Genomic DNA, 19,452 nt, shown 5'->3' on the forward strand with positions numbered 1-19,452 from the left:
TTTTCTGTGCTCTCCAATGTCTTAGGTAGAGAAAAAGAAGAATCTTGTGAATGTTCAGCAGTGCTTGGCACAGAGTAGGTATTACATATTTGAGTGTTGTTGAGTGAGTAAGACGGTAGTAGTTACAATGTGTGGTGGAAAGGTTTGAGCTGGGCCCTCGAGGATGGGTTATATCGTTTGGATTCTTTGAAATTTTTCAATATGTATTTCCTTTTGCATGAAAATAATAAAAGAATTATGTTGTTCTTTCTGATTTCAGTAGCTGCTGGTGGTGGTGACAATGTCAAATAACGGCCTAGACATTCAAGACAAACCCCCAGCCCCTCCGATGAGAAACACCAGCACTATGATTGGAGCTGGAAGCAAAGATGCGGGAACCCTAAACCATGGTTCCAAACCTCTGCCTCCAAACCCAGAGGAGAAGAAAAAGAAGGACCGATTTTACCGATCCATCTTACCTGGAGATAAAAGTACAGTATTTCATTTCTTTCTAACCATTTGTATGCTTAAGACAATTTTTTTTTCTTTTGGTAGCTTAAAGAGCTGTCCTTTCCTTGACTTAATTTTTCTTTAATACCTTTTTTGCCCTTAAATCCTTCCCTTGTCTTTCTTTCCCAAGGTGACTGAAGTCAGAGAGGAAATAAACTTATTTTTATACTTTATCAACTATTTCTAGCAAAATTCTAAGAAAATAATTGTGCTCTTGCCAGACTTTGTATAATCTGAAGCCATCTATTTACTTTATAAGTTATAAAACTTTTATGAACTCACAAAATATAAGAAATACTGGAGTGTCTTCATTTGGAAATGTTTTTTTCCAAGCTAGTGTCATTTTTGGAATGTCTCCTTTCTGGATTCTTGATTGCCTCTTCTTTATTCATATGTCCTCCTCTCACATCTAGATTTGGAGATTAAGTATCAGTAAGAAAGGCAAGTAGTTGCTGGGAAAAAGAAGCAGGACTCAGCATGAGGTACTAAGAAGAGGTCATACTAGGTGGGCTCATTTTCTTTTTATTGATAAAACTTCTAGAAGAATAAACAGGATTTTAAAGATTTTATTCATTTATTTGAGAGAGAGAGAGAGAGAGCATGAGCTGGGGAGAGGGGCAGAAGGAGAGGGAGAAACAGACTCCCATTTAGCAGGGAGCTGGATGCGGGTCTCAGTCCCAAGATCCGGAGATCATGACCTGAGCCAAAGGCAGACACTTAATTGATTGAGCCACCCAGATGCCCTGAATAATTAGTCTTTTAACAGTGTATCTGATGAAGTCACTGAAATTGTCTGGACAAGATAGTGAAATAGAGGTTTGGGTGTCCACATTGATAAGTGATTTTTGTTTGACTCCCCAAATTGTTTATTTAAGTGGCTCTTGATGTAAGGTAAATTTCTCCATCATGCTTGCAGGGCTTTTTCTTGCGTGTTGACGAAATTGGCTTTCTGTTTATAGTTATCATGAGCTTCTGATTTAGGTGGACCTGATTCAAATCCTGGATTACTCACTTACCAGCTCTCAGACCTTAGATATGTCAGTTAGCTCCTTTGGCTTTAGTTTCCTATCTATAGGAAAGATTGGGATTTTCCTATCTCTAAAATTGGAATAATATTCACAGGGTTGTTGTGTGAAGATTATATGCAAATTTCCTAATTAAGTACCTTCCACACAGAAGGCACTTCATATAAGGATGTGTTCTCTTTACTCCTTTACTGAAGCTGGTAGACATAGCTAGTAGACTATATGATAAAATCAGAATTGGGATTCTGAAATAGTGGGCCAAATATAAGAAGCACAATGGCAAATTGCAGAAAGTACCCTATGTTGTAGAAAAATATAACTGCATAGTTATAGATCACTGTAAGATGGTAGATGATAGTATCATTAACCAAATAAGGAACACAGGAAGAGGAACAAGTCAGGAGGATTGGTAGTTGGAGAAAACAGGAAAGCCTTTAAACACATTGCATTTGAGGTGAAAAGGTAATTTTAGACACTTTGCATTTGAGATGCCTTGACATAGAGATGTCTAATAGGCAGTGATATTATAGATAGGAAATAATTGTTGAATAACTGAAATGAGAACTATTGAGAATTTTTACTATTTTGGGCTTGTATCTTTGTGTGTACTTACCCTATCCCCTATTCCACCTTCATAGTGAGCTCTTTCGGGGTCTAGTTAGAAGAGAGATGGGTAAATTGCTTAGTTTTCATTTTTTGGCTAATTCATTTATATAGGAGCTGCCAACTTCCTAGATACAGGGCTATGATCTAGGTGGTGTTACCATGCCCTAGAATTTTCTTCCATATATATAGCAACTTTGTTTATCCCTCAGTTTAGGTGTGTATGCTTTTTTTTTTTTTTTTTAAAGATTCCACATATTTATTTGATATATTCCACATATTTATTTGAGAGAGGGAGAGAGATCCCAAGTAGGCAGAGAGGTAGGGAGAGGGGGAAGCAGGGGTCCCCTGCTGAGCAGAATGCCCAGTCCGGGGCTCTATTTTAGGACCATGGGGTCATGACCTGAGCTGAAGGCAGAGGCTTAACCCACTGAGCCACCCAGGTGCCCCAGGTGTGTGCTTATTTTTAACACTGTGCTTTATCAACCATAATTCTTGATCTCTGTTAAGTAAGTAGGTGTTTAGCCCAAGTTTCTATATGTAGTAAAGAGGACTCTTGAAAAGTTGAAATTGTTCTTGCTGACTAGGAAGATAAGATTTCCTGCTTTGTAGATACCATCAAAATTAAAAACATTTGTACTTCGAATTTTACCACCAGGAAAGTAAAAAGATAATCCATAGAATGGGAGAAAATTTTCTTTTTTTTCTTTTTTTAAAATTTCTTTTCAGCATAACAGAATTCATTGTTTTTGCACCACACCCGGTGTTCCATGCAATATATGCCCTCCTTAATACCCACCACCTGGCTCCCCCAACCTCCCACCCCCCCTCCGCTTCAAAACCCTCAGATTGTTTTTCAGAGTCCATAGTCTCTCATGGTTCACCTCCCCTTCCAGTTTCCCTCAACTCCCTTCTACTCTCCATCTCCCTATGTCCTCCATGTTATTTGTTAGGCTCCACAAATAAGTGAAACCATATGATACTTGACTATCTCTGCTTGACTTATTTCACTCAGCATTATCTCTTCTAGTCCTGTCCATGTTGCTACAAAAGTTAGGTATTCATCCTTTCTGATGGAGGCATAATATTCCATAGTGTATATGGACCATATCTTCCTTATCCATTCCTCCGTTGAAGGGCATCTTGGTTCTTTCCACAGTTTGGCGACCGTGGCCATTGCTGCTATAAACATTGGGCTACAGATGGCCCTTCTTTTCATTACATTTGTATCTTTGGGGTAAATACCCAGTAGTACAATTGCAGGGTCATAGGGAAGCTCTATTTTTAATTTCTTGAGGAATCTCCACACTGTTCTCCAAAGTGGCTGCACCAACTTGCATTCCCACCAACAGTGTAAGAGGGTTCCCCTTGGGAAAAAATTTTCTTAAATCATATATCTGATAAGGGACTTGTATCATAAATATATAAGGAGCTAATACAACAGAACAATAAAAAAACAACTCAATTGAAAAATGGCTAAAAGATCTGAATAGACATTTCTCCAAAGACGACAGACAAATGGCCAATAAGCACATGGGAGAGAGGCTCAAAATCATTAACTATGAGGGAACTGCAAATCAAAAGCACAGTAAGATATCACTTTATACCCACTAGGATGGCTGTAATAAAAAGATAATAACAAATGTTAACAAGGATTTGGAGAAATTGGAACCCTTATACACTGCTGGTGGGAAAGTAAATGTTAAAAACACTTAGAGAAGTCTGGCAGTCTCTTAAAAGATTGAGCATAGAGTTACTATATGACCTAGAAATAGAAACACGTGTCCGTATAATACTTGCACATGTTTATAGCAGCATTATTCATAATAGCCAAAAAGTAGAAATTACCCAGATAGCCATCAACTGATGAATGGGTAAGTAAAATGTGGCACATCCATACAAATAAATATTTTATTTGATAATAAAAGGAAGTGAAGTTCTGATCCATGCCACAGCATGGTTGAACTTTGCAAACATTGTGTTAGTAAAAGAAGTCAGTCACAAAGGACCACATATTATATGATTCCATTTATATGAAATATCTAGGCAAATCCATAGGCAAAAGCAGATGAATCATTGCCCAGGGCTATGGGAAGAGGCAGATGGGATTAGGGGGTATGGAGTTTCTTTTTGGGGTGATAAAATGTGATGACCACAGGGGAAGGGAGGGAAAACTGGATGGGAAGAAATCAGAGAGGGAGACAAATCATGAGAGACTCTGGACTCGAAACCAAACTGAGGGTTACAGAAGGAAGGGGGGTTAGGAGGATAGGGTAGCAGGGTGATGGGTATTAACATGGACGTGTATTGGGATGAGCACTAGGTGTTATAGACAACTAATGAATTGTTGAACACTACATCAAAAACTAATGATGTACTATATGCTGGCCAACTGAACATAATTAAAAAAGAGAAGAAAGAAAACTTAAAAAAAAAAGAAAAGAAAATGTTCTAAAATTGATTATGGGGATGGTTGCCCAGCTCTGTGAATATATAAAAAGTCACTAAATTGTGCACTATATGGATGAATTGTATCTCAGTGAATTATATCTCAGTAAAACTTGTGTGTGTGTGTTTTGTTTTTTTATTTAAAAGATGATTCCTGTCTAAAATAGCAGGTGGAAGTATAACACTTAGACATCATTGAGAACTAAAAGGATGATCTTACATACTGAATGGAAGGTGGGGGTCTGAATATCTGGGTTGTAGTCTTAGTTCTGTCATAAATTGACTGACAGCTTGGGTCAATTATTTCTCTGTAGACTTCAGTGTCTTCATCCAAAAAACTAGAGTCAAACCAGTAAACATAGAAGATCTCTCTTGTTTTGAAATCCTAAAATTAAATAAATGAGATTATAAAGATGAAGTTGGATTGGGTTGCATGTGTAGGTAAAAAGAAGCTGGGCCATTGTAAAGTACTTTAATTAATAATAAATCTGTGTGTAGACCCAGAGATTCTACCTGGACACCCTTCACTGTGTGATCCTAGGCCAATTCTGTTCTGAAACTAAATCTCATAGCTCAAGATCTCAAACCAGTTTCTTTGTGAATTCAAAGTATAGATACAGAAAGCAAAGAGTTTTAAAAAGTTCTTGTGAAATAATCTAGTTGTCTCTTTCATCCCTTAGTTATAGATTTTCTGTGCATGCCTTGAGCACAGAGGTTTCATCGGTTTGCTTTAAAGATGGCTATAATTAATGCATGCATCACAATGAGATAAGTGAAGTCCCCCCCCCCCTTTTGTTAGGAGCCTTTGTTCAGCTTAATTTTATGCTTGTTGATACTATCTTTCAACCAATAAACATTTGTTGACCTTTGCTTTGTGCCTCACTTAGTCCTACAGGATTCAAAGCAGAGTTGGCAGTCTTTGAAGTGGTATGGCCTTACTAAAGTATTTGGCCTAGAAATAGTCTAGAACTGGACTTAGAGAACCAAGATTGAGTCCTATCTCCGACTTTTATTCTGTGATTTCTTTTCCTCTTGCCAATTTATTTTAATCTTATATTCTCATCTGTGAGGTAGGAATAATTGTAATTCCCGTCACCCTTACCATTAGTAGGCTTTTGCCATTTCACATAGTGAATACAAAACCATTTTCTAAACTGTAAAACACTACAAGTATGAGGTTTTTTTTAAAAAATGGGAAACTCACTTCTTGTTTAATCTGATGCCCACAAGTCATTTTCAGTTGAGGAGGCTGAGGTTTAAAGAAAATTAAATTGCTTGAGATCACAGCTGGAAAGTGGCAGGGATGAGTGTGGAACTCAGTCTTCCTGCAGTATTTGTTACAGCATACCCAACTATCTCTGTTCATTGTTCTCAACTCAGATTACATATCTGATTCACTCATGGTGCTTTTAAAGAATAACAGATGCTTAGGTCATACCCAGACTTTTGGAGCCAAAATTACCAAAGGGGTAGTTTTAGGTCTCTAAAGAGATTTGGGAAAAGAGAAAGAAGGGTCTTTGTGGCCTGCGGTAGTGGCTGAGATTTGAGCTGGCAATGGTTAGAATGTCTGTGGGCATTACCTAATGCTGACCTTCAGCAGGGCTTCAGTGTGTGCCTGGGGGAATGCGTAAATAAATCAAAGAAGCTGTAGCTGAAGTCCAGGAGTATGTGGTGCTGGGTTGCAGAATTCTATGTGGGAAAGCCTGGTACCTGTGGTTAGGATATGGAGCCTTTGGTTTATTCTATTAAGTCATGCAGTATTTAGTTTGGAATCTTCTTCTGGCTTAATTTTCGCAACCAAAGTGGAATTCTCCAGGCTTGGGAAGAGTTTAGCAAAGTTAATTTTAAAACTGGACTACGTCAGTGTTTATCTCTCCCAAGTTTGGAGCATTTTACTGCCTTGAGCTCAGATTAGCTCAGCTGAACCAATGAGAGGTGCTTCTTAAAAATAAATCTTTTAAAAAAATAAGTAAGGCCAATGATTTGTGCTGAACCCCGGATAACTGTACTGCACCATAGGATTTGGCAGTGTCAGCCTGAATTCCCATGCTATCAGAAAGCCAAATGGAGTAGGCCAACATGGGGTTAAAATTAGGATGGGTGAGGTTTTGATCTTCTTTTTCCACTTTATTTCTTCTTGTGGTCTTTAGTTACATGACATCAGAATGATTTTTTCTTCTTTCTTCTTAGCCACAGTTTCTATGTCTTAGTGAGTGGGTCCAGAAATCTTACTCTGAAACTTTCTTATATTAATGATAACTCATGTTTGTAAAGCTTTTAGCTTATAAAACATGTACATTTTCTTTACCTTAGTTGGTCTTCAAATTAAAAACAATAGTAAAAAATAGAAATTATAACAAATAGTAACTACACAATAGTAATAACCATAAAATAGTAATAGCAATAACCAGCTACTATTTGTTGAATGCCTATTAATTACCACACAATATATTAAGAGCTTTGATGTTTGTGAAATATACCAGCCCTTGCAGGTACATAAATATTTCACTTAGTAGACAGCAAACTGAGTTTCATAGAGATTAACTAACTTTCCCCAAGGTCATCTAGTTAGGGAGTACTGAGTGGGGGACTGACACTCTGAAACCACTGAACAACACTGATACTTAATAGGTCAACAGCTTCCCCAGGGTCACATCTGCATAGTTGTAGAGCATGGAGTCTGAATTTGAATAATTGTCTCTTGCTTCTGGACTGTACTCTCTCATTCTTCTAAGTCCTCAGACACCATATAGTGTTTGAGGGCTTCCATCCGAGAGACGTTAGACTGATGGCTTTAGTGGAATTGATTTGGTTGTTTCTTTTAACATTCAAACTAATTTGCATTTAATAACATCTGTTCTATCACTCACTGGCATGTTCATGTAGTCTGCAATATGGGGAAGGCACAGTACATTCAAAAGAAGCCATGTTGGAGTTCAGGCCCTTAAAATTATCACCATTGCCCCTCCCTGACTTTGTGACCTTTGGTTAAATTGTTTTACCTTTCTTGGCTTTAGTTCTCTTATCTGTAGTATGGGTACACAGTAATACTTACCTCCTAGAATTGCCGGAAGACTAAAGATGTGAAAAATGCTATGCAAACTGCAGCCTTTTTAAGAGTTGGTAGAAATTTTGGTGGCTATTGTAACTTGCAGTCATGGTTGAGTTGTTATGACATTTACAAAATAGCAACCCTTAACAGGGTTCTTCCAAAGTAGAATTAAAGAATGATTCTGGCATAGGCTACCTTTCTCTTCCTACGTCTGGGCTTGTATTTCCTCTTGGTTTAGATGGGGATAATGGGAAGAGCAGATTAAGTTATTCTGTGCACTGAGACTAAGCAGGTTTCCCAAGAAGTCTCCAAGAGTTCTCTGTAATATCTCTCAGAAGCAGGGTTCTAAGCTCGGGATATGGGCCTGGATTTCTGGAACAAATAATATATTTGAAATGGAGGCCAAAAAGGTAAGTCTCTTAAAACTCCAGATCTCTTAGATACTCTTCACTTCTTTCTTACTCTAATCCTCTCCCTTTTCCCTTTTTCTCTTCCCCTGTGTTATCTAATTCACTTACATAATGAAGCATTGATAGACATATGATATTAGGAGTTGGGCTTGGCAACCAACTATGTGTTCAAGATTTTCTAAGGAAGTAACATTGTAAAATATTCTCTTTGGGGTTTGGTTCCTATTGCAGTGTTCTCAGATATTTGTTAATGTGGCCTTGAGAAACTCTCTGAACTTCTCTGGGTTTTCTCATCTTTAAAATGAAAAAATTGGACTAAATACTCTATAAAATCATATGTGGCTCATGAGCTAGGTTTCTGTGTGTGTGTGTGTGAGAGAGAGAGAGAGAGAGAGAGAGATTAAATTCTAAATTTTTAATTTAAAACACAAATTTTTCATTTCACAGAAAAAATTTTTAAGTGGATTCCACACCCAACATGGGGCTTAAACTCACAGCCTTGAGACCAAGACCTGAGATCAAGGCTCTAATGACTGAGCAACCCAGCTGCCTCCAAATAACAGAAAATTTTTAACCTGAAAGTTAAATGTTTCAACAGAAGTTTAAAAAATTACAAGTTTTAAACTTGTAATTACAAGTTTTAAAATTTATTGGCTATTGACAACTAAAACCCAGTAGAGAACTAACCACTATAACCTTCCCTGAACCTAAAATGAATGTGAACATATTATACCTTCTTAAAAAGGGTTTAATCCTAGCGAAATAAGTCAGTCAGAGAAAGACAACTATCATATGATTTCCCTGATATGAGGAAGTAGAGATGCAACATGGGGGGTTAAGGGGGTAGGAGAAGAATAAATGAAACAAGATGGAATTGGGAGGGAGACAAACCATCAGTGACTCTTTTTTTTTTTTTTTTTAAAGATTTTATTTGTTTATTTAACAGAGAGGGATTACAAGTAGGCAGAGAGGCAGGCAGAGATAGAGAGGAGGAAGCAGGCTCCCCGCTGAGCAGAGAGCCCGATGCGGGACTCGATCCCAGGACCCTGAGATCATGACCTGAGCCGAAGGCAGCGGCTTAACCCACTGAGCCACCCAGGCGCCCCCCCATCAGTGACTCTTAATCTCACAAAACAAACTGAGGGTTGCTGGGGGGAGGGGGGGTTGAGGGAGGGGGGTGGGGTTATGGACATTGGAGAGGGTATGTGCTTTGGTGAGTGCTGTGAAGTGTGTAAACCTGATGATTCACAGACCTGTACCCCTGGGGATAAAAATACATTATATGTTTATAAAAAACAAAACAAAAACCAAAAAACCCCACAAAGAATAAAAATATATATATATTTAAAAAAAGGGTTTAATCCTTAAAATAAAAGTATTAAATTGATGACCTGTCTATAAAATATACAATTATTTGATATGGATTACCCACAACTAAAATAATTAGGGTTTAATAAATGAAGGCACGCAATAAACGCATATATTTATTTTATTTATGTAAAGGTCTCTGAGAAACAAACTGAGGGTTTTAGAGGGGAGGGGTTGGGAGGATGGGTGAGCCTGGTGGTGGGTATTTAGGAGAGCACATATTGCATGGAGCACTGGGTGTGGTGCATAAACAATGAATCTTGGAATACTACCTCAAAAACTAATGATGTGCTAACATAACAATGCAAAAAAGTTTTTTTTTTTTTCATTTTAAGAAATGGGTAGGCACAATTGTAAATTCATTAAAAGTTAACTGTTAATTGTGAAAAGGGGATGATTCTTTTAATTAGTCCAAAAGTGGTTTTCATAATAAGTCCTAAAATGTAGAATTGATGATAGATCACTCCTGTATATTTGTATTATCAAGACAAAAAGTAACTTTGCAACAAAGAGCTATGGAATTGATTGCTAGCTACTGCATGAACATTTTGGGACTTGTCTAAAGTTTTTTTCAAATGTTCTAAAGAATTATTTGACTATAACTTAGTATTTAGTGTTTGTTGAAGTCTTACCTTTTGATGAGCCATGGTTCTTGTAGATTCCACCATTGCACTTTTACATCTTTATATAGAAAAATGCACATTTCAGAAGTGTACAATTCAGTGATACATTGACTGCATCTATGTGGCCATTAACATGACCAAAAAAAAAAAAAAAAAAAAGGATCTAGCTAGCCACCTAGAAGCTCCCTATGTTCTCCCTTTCAGGTACTAACGTATCTCTCCTTCCCAAAGATTAACTCATAAATGAGTCTGTCTATTTTTTAACTTGCTGTATATAGAACCATACAGCATATATTTGCCTTTGTTTAACATTTTTAAACAAGATTTATCTATATTTTTATATGTGGGTTAGCTCATTTTCATTGCTATATAATATTCTCTTATAGGAATATTTTCCATTGTACTGTTAATGAACATAAACTGTTTCAGCAATAGACTGTTAGGAATGTTTTCTGACCATTCTAGTGCACGTCTTTATACATGTGTTCACACATTTCTGTTGGGTGCATGTACATAGTAAAATTGCTGAATCATGCAGATACTTGTGTTAAACTTTGGTTGATAAATACCAAAAATTCAAAGTTCAAACACATAGTTTTTCAATGTATCTTCCCACCAGTGGTGCATAAGAGTTGCACTTACTTTACTTGTTTTTGTCACCACTTTTATTATCAGTCTTTAATGAGGTTAAGCAGCTTTTCTATTAATTGGCCATTTGGGTATACTTTTTTTTTTAATTTTTAAAAATAGTTTTTATTTTTCTAATTTTTATTTATTTTTTATTTTATTTTTAATTTATTTTCAGCGTAACAGTATTCATTGTTTTTGTACCACACCCAGTGCTCCATGCAATCTGTGCCCTCTCTAATACCCACCACCTGGTTCCCCCAACCTCCCACCCCCCACCACTTCAAACCCCTCAGATTGTTTTTCAGAGTCCATAGTCTCTCATGGTTCACCTCCCCTTACAATTTCCCCCAGCTCCCTTCTCCTAACTCCCCATGTCCTCCATGCTATTTGTTATGCTCCACAAATAAGTGAAACCATATGATAATTGACTCTCTCTGCTTGACTTATTTCACTCAGCATAATCTCTTCCAGTCCCATCCATGTTGCTACAGAAGTTGGGTATTCATTTTTTCTGATGGAGACATAATACTCCATAGTGTATATGGACCACATCTTTCTTATCCATTCGTCCGTTGAAGGGCATCTTGGTTCTTTCCACAGTTTGGCAACCGTGGCCTTTGCTGCTATAAACATTGGGCTACAGATGGCCCATCTTTTCACTACATCTGTATCTTTGGGGTATCTTTGGCCCTTCTTTTCACTACATCTGTGTCTTTTTTGTGAAGTGCCTGGTCAAGCCTTTTGCCCATTTAAGAAAAAAAAAATTTTTATTGGTTTGCAGGAGTTCTTATTTAGATACAAGCCTTTTGCCAGTTATATATATTGCAGGTATCTTCATTTATGCACTTAATGGTATTTTTGATAGAATTTAATATAGTCAGATTTATTATTTCCTTTCTAATGCTTTCTATTTTATTTTTGGACTCTTTACCTGTTCTAAGTTATGAAGATTTTTCTCCTATTAGAATTTTTCTGTGTTTGTATACACAATCATATTATCTGTAAATTGTGGTAGTTATGTTTCTTCCTTTCTAATCCTTTTCCCTGTGCTTCTTTTTCTTTCCTAGTTTCACTGGCTAATACCTTCAGGATTATGGTAAATAGAAGTGACATCTTTATCTTATTTGTAATCTCAGAGGAAAACCTCTCAGCATTTCACCATTAAGTATGATGTTGGCTCTAGTGTTTTTTGGTTATTAGCTTTTATTGGATTAAGGAAATTCCTGTGTAATCCTAGTTTGCTAAGAGGTTTTAATCACAATGGGATATAAAATTTTAGCAAATGCCTTTTCTGCATTAATTGAATTCTATACATTTTCTCCTTTATTTTAATACAGTAAATTACATTTACTTGGTTAAAAAATTGAGATATGATTCACATACAGTTCACCATCTCAAAGTGTACAGTTCAGTGGTCTTTACTATAGTCACAAGATTGTACAATTATCACACTGCTCTAATTCTAGTACATTTTCATAGCTCTAAAAAGAAACCCTGTACTTTACCACATTTCCTTCTTCTCCGAGCCCCCTGGCAACCACTGATCTACTTTCTCTTTATGGATTTGACTTTTCTGGACATTTTATATAAATGGAGTCACATAATACGTGACCTTTTGGGACTGGCTTCTTTCTTTTTTTAAAGATTTATATATTTATTTATTTGACAGAGAAAGAGAGAGAGAGAGAGAGAGAAAGATCTAGATAGAGATCACAAATAGGCAGAGAGGCAGGCATAGAGAGAGGGAAGCAGGCTCCCTACTGAGCAAAGAGCCTGATGTGGGGCTTGATCCCAGGACCCTGGGATCATGACCTGAGCCACCCAGCCACCCCATGGGACTGGCTTCTTTCATTCAGCATAATGTTTTTAAAGTTCATCCATATGTAGCATGGATCAGGACTTCATTTCTTTTTATAGCTGAATAAACATTTTGTTGTATGGATGTACCATATTTTTATTTCGTTTATTCATCTGTTCTTCAGTTGAGGGACGTTTGCTTTTTGACTGTTTTGAATAATGTTGCTATAAACATTCACTTACAAGTTCTTGTGCAGACATAGGTCTTTATCAGATTCTTCTAGACTCATATTTGCTAGCCACCATAAAAAAATGTGCTAGGAGCAGCAGTCATCCCAGACAGCCTGATGTTTGTGGCCTTGAGATATGGGCCTACCAGAATCCCGAGTTTGCTTTATTTTCTCCATGGTCTCTCCCCTCAGTCCCAACTTGTACATCTCTAATAAGAGTTATTAAATTTGGTTGACTTGCTGGGCAGGTGGAAAGCTGGGACAAAGATCACTGTTTTCTGAGACTTTGTTTATTCTGTTTCCCTCTGGAATGTCCTTCCCCATTTCTGCCTGACCAACTCCTGTTTATCCTTCATGAGTTTTTTCAGGTATTAACCTTCTCCAGAAAGGTGATTTTCTTTACCCATCTTTATCTGTGTACCTGAACATGGATCAGTGACCTATTTACAGATTGAAGATTTGACCTCAGAAGAAGAAAGAGACTTTTCCAGGGCCATAAAGTTAGTTAATGGCAAAGAGAATACTGGATCCATCTTCCTTTGACTCATAGTCCAGAACAGATTTTTTAAAATTCCCTGACTTCAGTCTTCTCAGCAACGAAATGGGGATAATCCATGCTATCTGGTTCTTGGAGTTGTTGTAAGGAGCTAGTGAGGCAGTGAATGTGACGGGCTATACACATGTGAGGGAGGTGATTGTTACTTCCAGGAAGGGGTTTGCCAAGTGCCAGGTGGCTCTGTGACTATATGACTTCTCTGTTCCATCCTGCTTTCCTGCCTCAGGTACCCTGTTTTCTGCTGGTGGTCCCCAGCCAGTGAATACTCAGCCTAAATTGCACAGCACTCGGGACAAATCCTGCCAGCTAGAATTTTTTTTTTTTAATTTATTTATTTGACAGAGATCACAAGTAGGCAGGCAGAGAGAGAGAGAGGAGGAGGAAGCAGGCTCCTCGCAGAGCAGAGAGCCCGATGTGAGGCTCGATTCTAGGACCCTGGGATCATGACCCGAGCTGAAGGCAGAGGCTTTAACCCACTGAGCCACCCAGGTGCCCCCAGCTAGAGTTTTTTGGTTTGTTTTGTTTTTCACCCCTGTACTTCCCTCCTCTCTCACTTCAGCCAGGCCCTTCCTCTTCTTATAGTTCAGTTCTGCTCTATGTTAACCTGTTACTTCATTCATTAGTTGCTTCCAGTCAAATCAGTCAGTAGGGATCAGGGGGTATCACAAAGGTAGAAGATTTGATCAGGTGAACTGAGTCTTACCTCCATTTGTTGCTCTCTAATGCAGCTCTGCAGATCGAGTCAGTTTACTTCTCAGGGCTCTTTTTTCAGGGAGTAGAATAACGGTCTCTAAGGTTACTTCCTAATACTTTTGGTGTGTTCTGGAATAACTTATTCTGTGTTGGGTCCTCAGTGGAAGATTTGGAAGTTGAACAATCATAATTACAAGCCATGATTATGCTTCTTAAGAAGCTTACATTTTAAGGAAAGGGGTCTTTAAAATAGCAAGGAACCATACAAGATAGGAAAATGCATGATCGTGTGGCAGATTTATTGTCTTGGGAATTAACAGGGAGGAAAGTTCAGGAAGAGAAGTAGGACTTAAACCAGTCTTAAAAAGATGACTGAGAATTTGACAGGGAGATTGGGAGGAAGAGCATTCTAAAGCAAGGAGAACAAAAAGTGAGCAAAAACTTGGAGGTAGGAATATGGCAGGTATATGCAAAGGTTATGGGGCAAAAAGTATCCTATGGGAGCCAGCTTCAGCATTACCCTGTTTTTTCATGTGTTGATTGATTTCATTTCCTTGGGGCTCTTTTCTATAGACTACTCATCCTCTGAGCCATTCTTTTTCTGTGTCTCCATTACTGGAGTTTCTTTTGTATTGACATCCCATGCCTACAATGGTATATTATATAGTATATTAATAATATAAATTAGAAATAATATATAAAAATAGAAGATATGTAAGTGTAAAATAAAAATCTAAGTAAAACATAAAAATAACATAATTGTTCTTCCATACAATTTTTTTCATTTTATTTTTTTTCAGTGTTCCAAAATTCATTGTTTATGCAGCACACTCAGTGCTCCATGCAATACGTGCCCTCCTTAATAAACCCTACCAGGCTCACCCCCCCGCCAAACCCTCTGTTTGTTTCTCAGAGTCCACAGTCTCTTATGGTTTGTCTCCCACTCCGGTTTCCCCCAACTCACTTCTCCTCTCCATCACACAATCTTTTAAGGGACTAGATTAGAGGAAATTTAGGAACAGTAAGCAATCCAAAGTCATGTACCATGTCCCATGCATTCTAGCTATGAATAAGACAGATGGACTTATGTCATTAATGACTGCTTAATTTGGGCCCTGGTAAACTCTTGGCCTTCCCTTTCTAAATACAGCTGCTTCTGGAAGGGAAATTGCCAAGTGCATAAATAGCTTAAACCCCAGCAGTTGGCACTTTGGCAAATAGTTCTTAGTAAGACGCTGAGGAGAGAAACTTTGTATCAGACTGAGGTTCAAATCTCAGTTCTTACTAGCAATGTGAGCTTGAACAAATTATTATTATTATTATTACTTAGTTTCCTTATCTGTAAAATGACAGTAGTAATAATCTATCTCATAGGATTTTAAGAATTAAGGAAAATAATGTGTGTTATGGTATCTTATATATGGTAAGTTCTTACTCAGTGTTATTTCCTTTCCTTATTTTACCAAAGTATGTTTCCTTGACTCACTTTGAAATTCTTTATGGGAGATAACAGTAGAATGTAAAGGGCCTTGGCTTTGAAGCCACACCTTTTGAATTTCAGTCACTTCAATAACTGTAGGCAAGTCTGTGCTTTAATTTCCTAATCTACAAATAAAACTTGCCTCTCAGGATTGTGGTGTTTATATGAGATGATGTGATTGGAGTACCTACTAAAAACTGTGAGGTGCAATGTCAGGAAGAATCTAGCTACAGAGCTTTGAGAGTATTCATCTTTCTGTTTTCATAGACTTATGGATTGTAGAAGCTGGAAGGGTCCTTATAATCATCTAGTCCATTCTCTCCATTTTCAGATGAGAAAGCTGAGAACCTGGACTATGTGGTGTGTAGGGGCAAAACTGGCCTGGATTCTGGACCTTCTCGTTCCTCCCCTCATCCTTCCCATCCCCCACCCTCCATTTTGCTGCCTTTCATCAAGATTATCCTGGGTCTTTGGAGGCATTGGGACTTCAGAATTTCTTTTGGCCAGTGTGCTGAGCTCCTACAGAGCAGGGTTTTCAGACAGGACTGAGGTAGCTGGGTAATAAGGATTGTGAAAAGTCAGGTCAGACCTTGTAAAAATGAGACATTTATTCCTGTCCTGGAGGGAATTTCCTGCCTTCAACAGGATTCTTTAGACTCTTGCCAGGTCAAGTTACGTATTTGGTCATTTGTTCCTTTCTTCATTTGCTGTTTTGTGCCAGATGTGTGCTAGCTTTTGGGGATCCATGGTGAATTGGACATGACCACTGCACTTGGGACTCAGTCTGGTTGGAAAGTAAACCTAAAAAATAGGCAGTTACTATAATGGTGCTGTGGAAACAGAAGAGAGGGTGAAGGAATGCCCAACCATGAGATCAGGGAGGACTTCAGAGAAGAGATGATCTTTAAGCTGACACCCGAAAAGGGTGAATTAAAGGCTGAGGTAACAAGCGAAGGAAAAGGCAAGGCAGAATTTATAAGCAAAGGGTGTAGTTTGAGAAAATGGGAAGAGGTGTGAAAGAGCTCATCATGTTTGGTGACATAACTGGTTCAGTGTAGCTGGTATAGAACATATGAAACATAAATAGCGGGAGGTAAGAAGAGGTACAGAGCATCAGGAACTTAAAAAAATAGAGCAGTTTTAGGTTCACAGCAAAATTGAGGGGATGGTACCCAGTATACCTTGTATAACTGTATACCTCCTGCCCCCACATATGTACAACCTTCCCCACTATTAACATCATATACCATGGTGGTGCATTTTATTAATCAGATTGTTTATCTCTTATTGTTGAGTTTTGAGAGTTCTTCATATATTTTGGATAATAATCCTTTATCAGATATATCTCTTGCAAATATTTTCTTTTTACTTGTGGTTTGTCTTCTCATTCTCTTGATTCTCAAACTTTTGTATGCACGTGAATCATTTGGGATCTCATTCAAATTCAGATTCTAATTCAGTACGTCTGGGCTGGAGCTTGAGATCCTACATTTCTAATGGTCCCCCAAGTTTTGCTGATACTGGTTTGAATAGCAAGGTTGTAGATCACCCTGGCTGCTGTCTGATTGAAGGGGACTGGAATGCAGGTGACTGGTTATTGTTAGAAAGATCTAAGGCCATAGATAACAATGCCTGAAATAGGGTAGTGGCAGTGAAAATGGAGAAGTGGATAAATTTGATCACTATATAGAACAAGAAATTAGTAACCCGGGGACTGAATGGAAGAGCAGTGGGGGAGAGAGAGAAGAGAGCGCATAATCATGAGCAGCAGTAGTCCATTAAGAGGCAGCGCCGTAGAATAGGAAGGCTTTGGGACTGGGAGCCTGAAGACTTTAGTTCTGATTGCAGATCTGCTTCCAACTTGCTCGTGACCTCGTGCAGGTTACTTAACTTCTTGGAACCCCTGTTTCTTCTTCTCTCAAACGGGCCCCATAACCACTGCCCTGCTCAACACACAGTTGTTTGGAGGCTCTAGTGAAGTAATATATGTGAGAGTGTTTTGTAAGCATTAAAGCATGACTCAGATGAAGATGATTATTATGAAATGTAATTCTGTTTTAAAGTGCTGTAAGCTGTATTGATACTTTCTTTGCCCTATAGGGATATGTAGTCTGGTAGTGAGGCTCAGACAAGTCGACTGGGAAAGGCAATACAAGTGGATCATATATTTGCAGTCCAGCTCTTCTTGAACACTGGGGCCTTAGCTATGGATTTGGGGGTCTATTTTAGTCCACAGCTGTATTTGAAAGAAATTTTATTTTTTTATTTGAGCATAGTTGACACAAATTACTTTCGTTTTAGGTGCACAACACAGCAATTCAACAAGTCTGTACATTATGCTGTGTTCACCACAAGTATAGCTATCATCTGACACCATATGGTGCTATTACGATACCATTGACTATATTCCTTATGCTGTGACTTATTCATTCCATAGCCAGAAGCCTGTGTCTCCCACTCCCCTTCACCCACCATGTTGCCTGTTCCCCAGGCCCCCGCCAGGCAACCATCAGTTTATTCTTTGTAATTATAGGTTTCATTCTGCTTTTTGTTTGTTTGTGTATTCATTTTTTTTAGATTTCACATATTAGTGGAATCATATGGTATCTGTCTTTCCCAGACTGGCTTATTTTACTTAGCATAATATCCTCCAGTCCATAGTGTTGCCACAAATGGTACTGTCTCATCCCATTTTTATGGCGGCAAAGTATTCCTTGTGTGTGTTTGTGTGTGTGTGTTTCCATCTTTCTAATCTATTTGTCTATCAGTGGACACTTAGATTCCTTCCATATCTTGGCTATTGTAATAATGCTAATAAATATAGGGGTGCATGTATCTATGCAGATTAGTGTTTTTGTTTTCTTTGGGTAAATACCCAGTAGTGGGATTACTAGGTCATATGATAATTCTATTTTTAACTTTTTAGGGAACCTCTCTACTGTTTTCCACATTGCTGTTTGTACAATCCACAGTTGTAAATTGTACCAATTTACATTCCTACCAACTGTGTACAATATTCCTTCTCTTCGGGGCGCCTGGGTGGCTCAGTGGGTTAAAGCCTCTGCCTTCAGCTCAGGTCATGATCCCAGTGTCCTGGGAGGAGGGAGCCTGCTTCCTCCTCTCTCTCTCTCTGCCTGCCTCTCTGCCTACTTGTGATCTCTGTCTGTCAAATAAATAAATAAAAATCTTAAAAAAAAATATTCCTTCTCTTCCAGATCTCCAGCAACACTGGTTATTTCTTGTGTTTTTGATTTTAGCCATTCTGATAGGCATGAGGTAATATCCCATTGTGGTTTTGACTTGCATTTCCCTGATGATTAGTGATGTTGAGCATTTTTTCATGTCTTTTAGCCATCTGGATGTCTTCTTTGGAAAAATGCCTATTTGCATCCTCTGCCCATTTTTTAAATCAGATTGGTATTTTTTGGAGTTGAGTTGTGTAAGTTCTTGTATGTTTTAGATGTAAACCCCTTATTGGATATATCATTTGCAAATATCTTCTCCTATTCAGTAGGTTACCTTTTTGTTGATGGTTTTCTTTGCACAATAAAGCTTTTTATTCTGATGTAATCCTAATAGTTTATTTTTGCTTTTGTTTTTCTTGCCTTAGGAGACAAGGGAAAATGTTAGAAAAATGTTGCTATGGCCAGTGTCAGAGAAATTGCTGCCTGTGCTTTCTTCTAGGATTTTTGTGTATAGTGTTAGAAGTGGTCTAGTTTCATTCTTTTATGAAAGAATATAGCTGTCTGGTCTTCTCAGCACCATTTATTAAAGAGACTGTCTTTTCCCCATTCTTTTTTCTTGCTGCCTTTGTCATCAATTAATTGACTATATATGTATGCATTTATTTCCAGGCTCTCTATTCTGTTCTGTTAATCTATGTGTCTGTTTTTGTGCCAGTACCTTACTGTTTTGATTAATATAATTCAGCCTATACTTTTAATCTGATCTCTAAGGATAGGCTCAGAGAAACCTGGCATTCAGCCTTGTCTTACCCCCAGCCAAGTTCTTAGGTACTACAGTGAATTCTTTTATTTTAATTTTTTTT

At 38.0% G+C, this 19,452-nt stretch overlaps 1 protein-coding gene across 4 annotated transcripts in view; it reads left to right on the forward strand.

Annotated features, from left to right (window-relative positions):
• The window catches only part of PAK1 (p21 (RAC1) activated kinase 1), a 154,941-nt gene that overhangs the window by 78,763 nt on the left and 56,726 nt on the right, over nucleotides 1-19,452 (forward strand). For 2 of the 4 annotated variants that reach the window (XM_082749563.1, XM_082749562.1), the window contains exon 2: nucleotides 260-470. In XM_082749563.1, coding sequence (XP_082605689.1) covers nucleotides 281-470 — 190 coding nt within the window. In that variant the 5' untranslated portion in view covers nucleotides 260-280. The remainder of the gene's footprint in view (nucleotides 1-259; nucleotides 471-19,452) is intronic. The other 2 variants (XM_082749564.1, XM_082749565.1) reach the window with 1 other exon arrangement.

The sequence above is a fragment of the Mustela nivalis genome (genome assembly GCF_964662115.1).
Source record: "Mustela nivalis genome assembly, chromosome: 9".
Classification (NCBI taxonomy): domain Eukaryota; kingdom Metazoa; phylum Chordata; class Mammalia; order Carnivora; family Mustelidae; genus Mustela; species Mustela nivalis.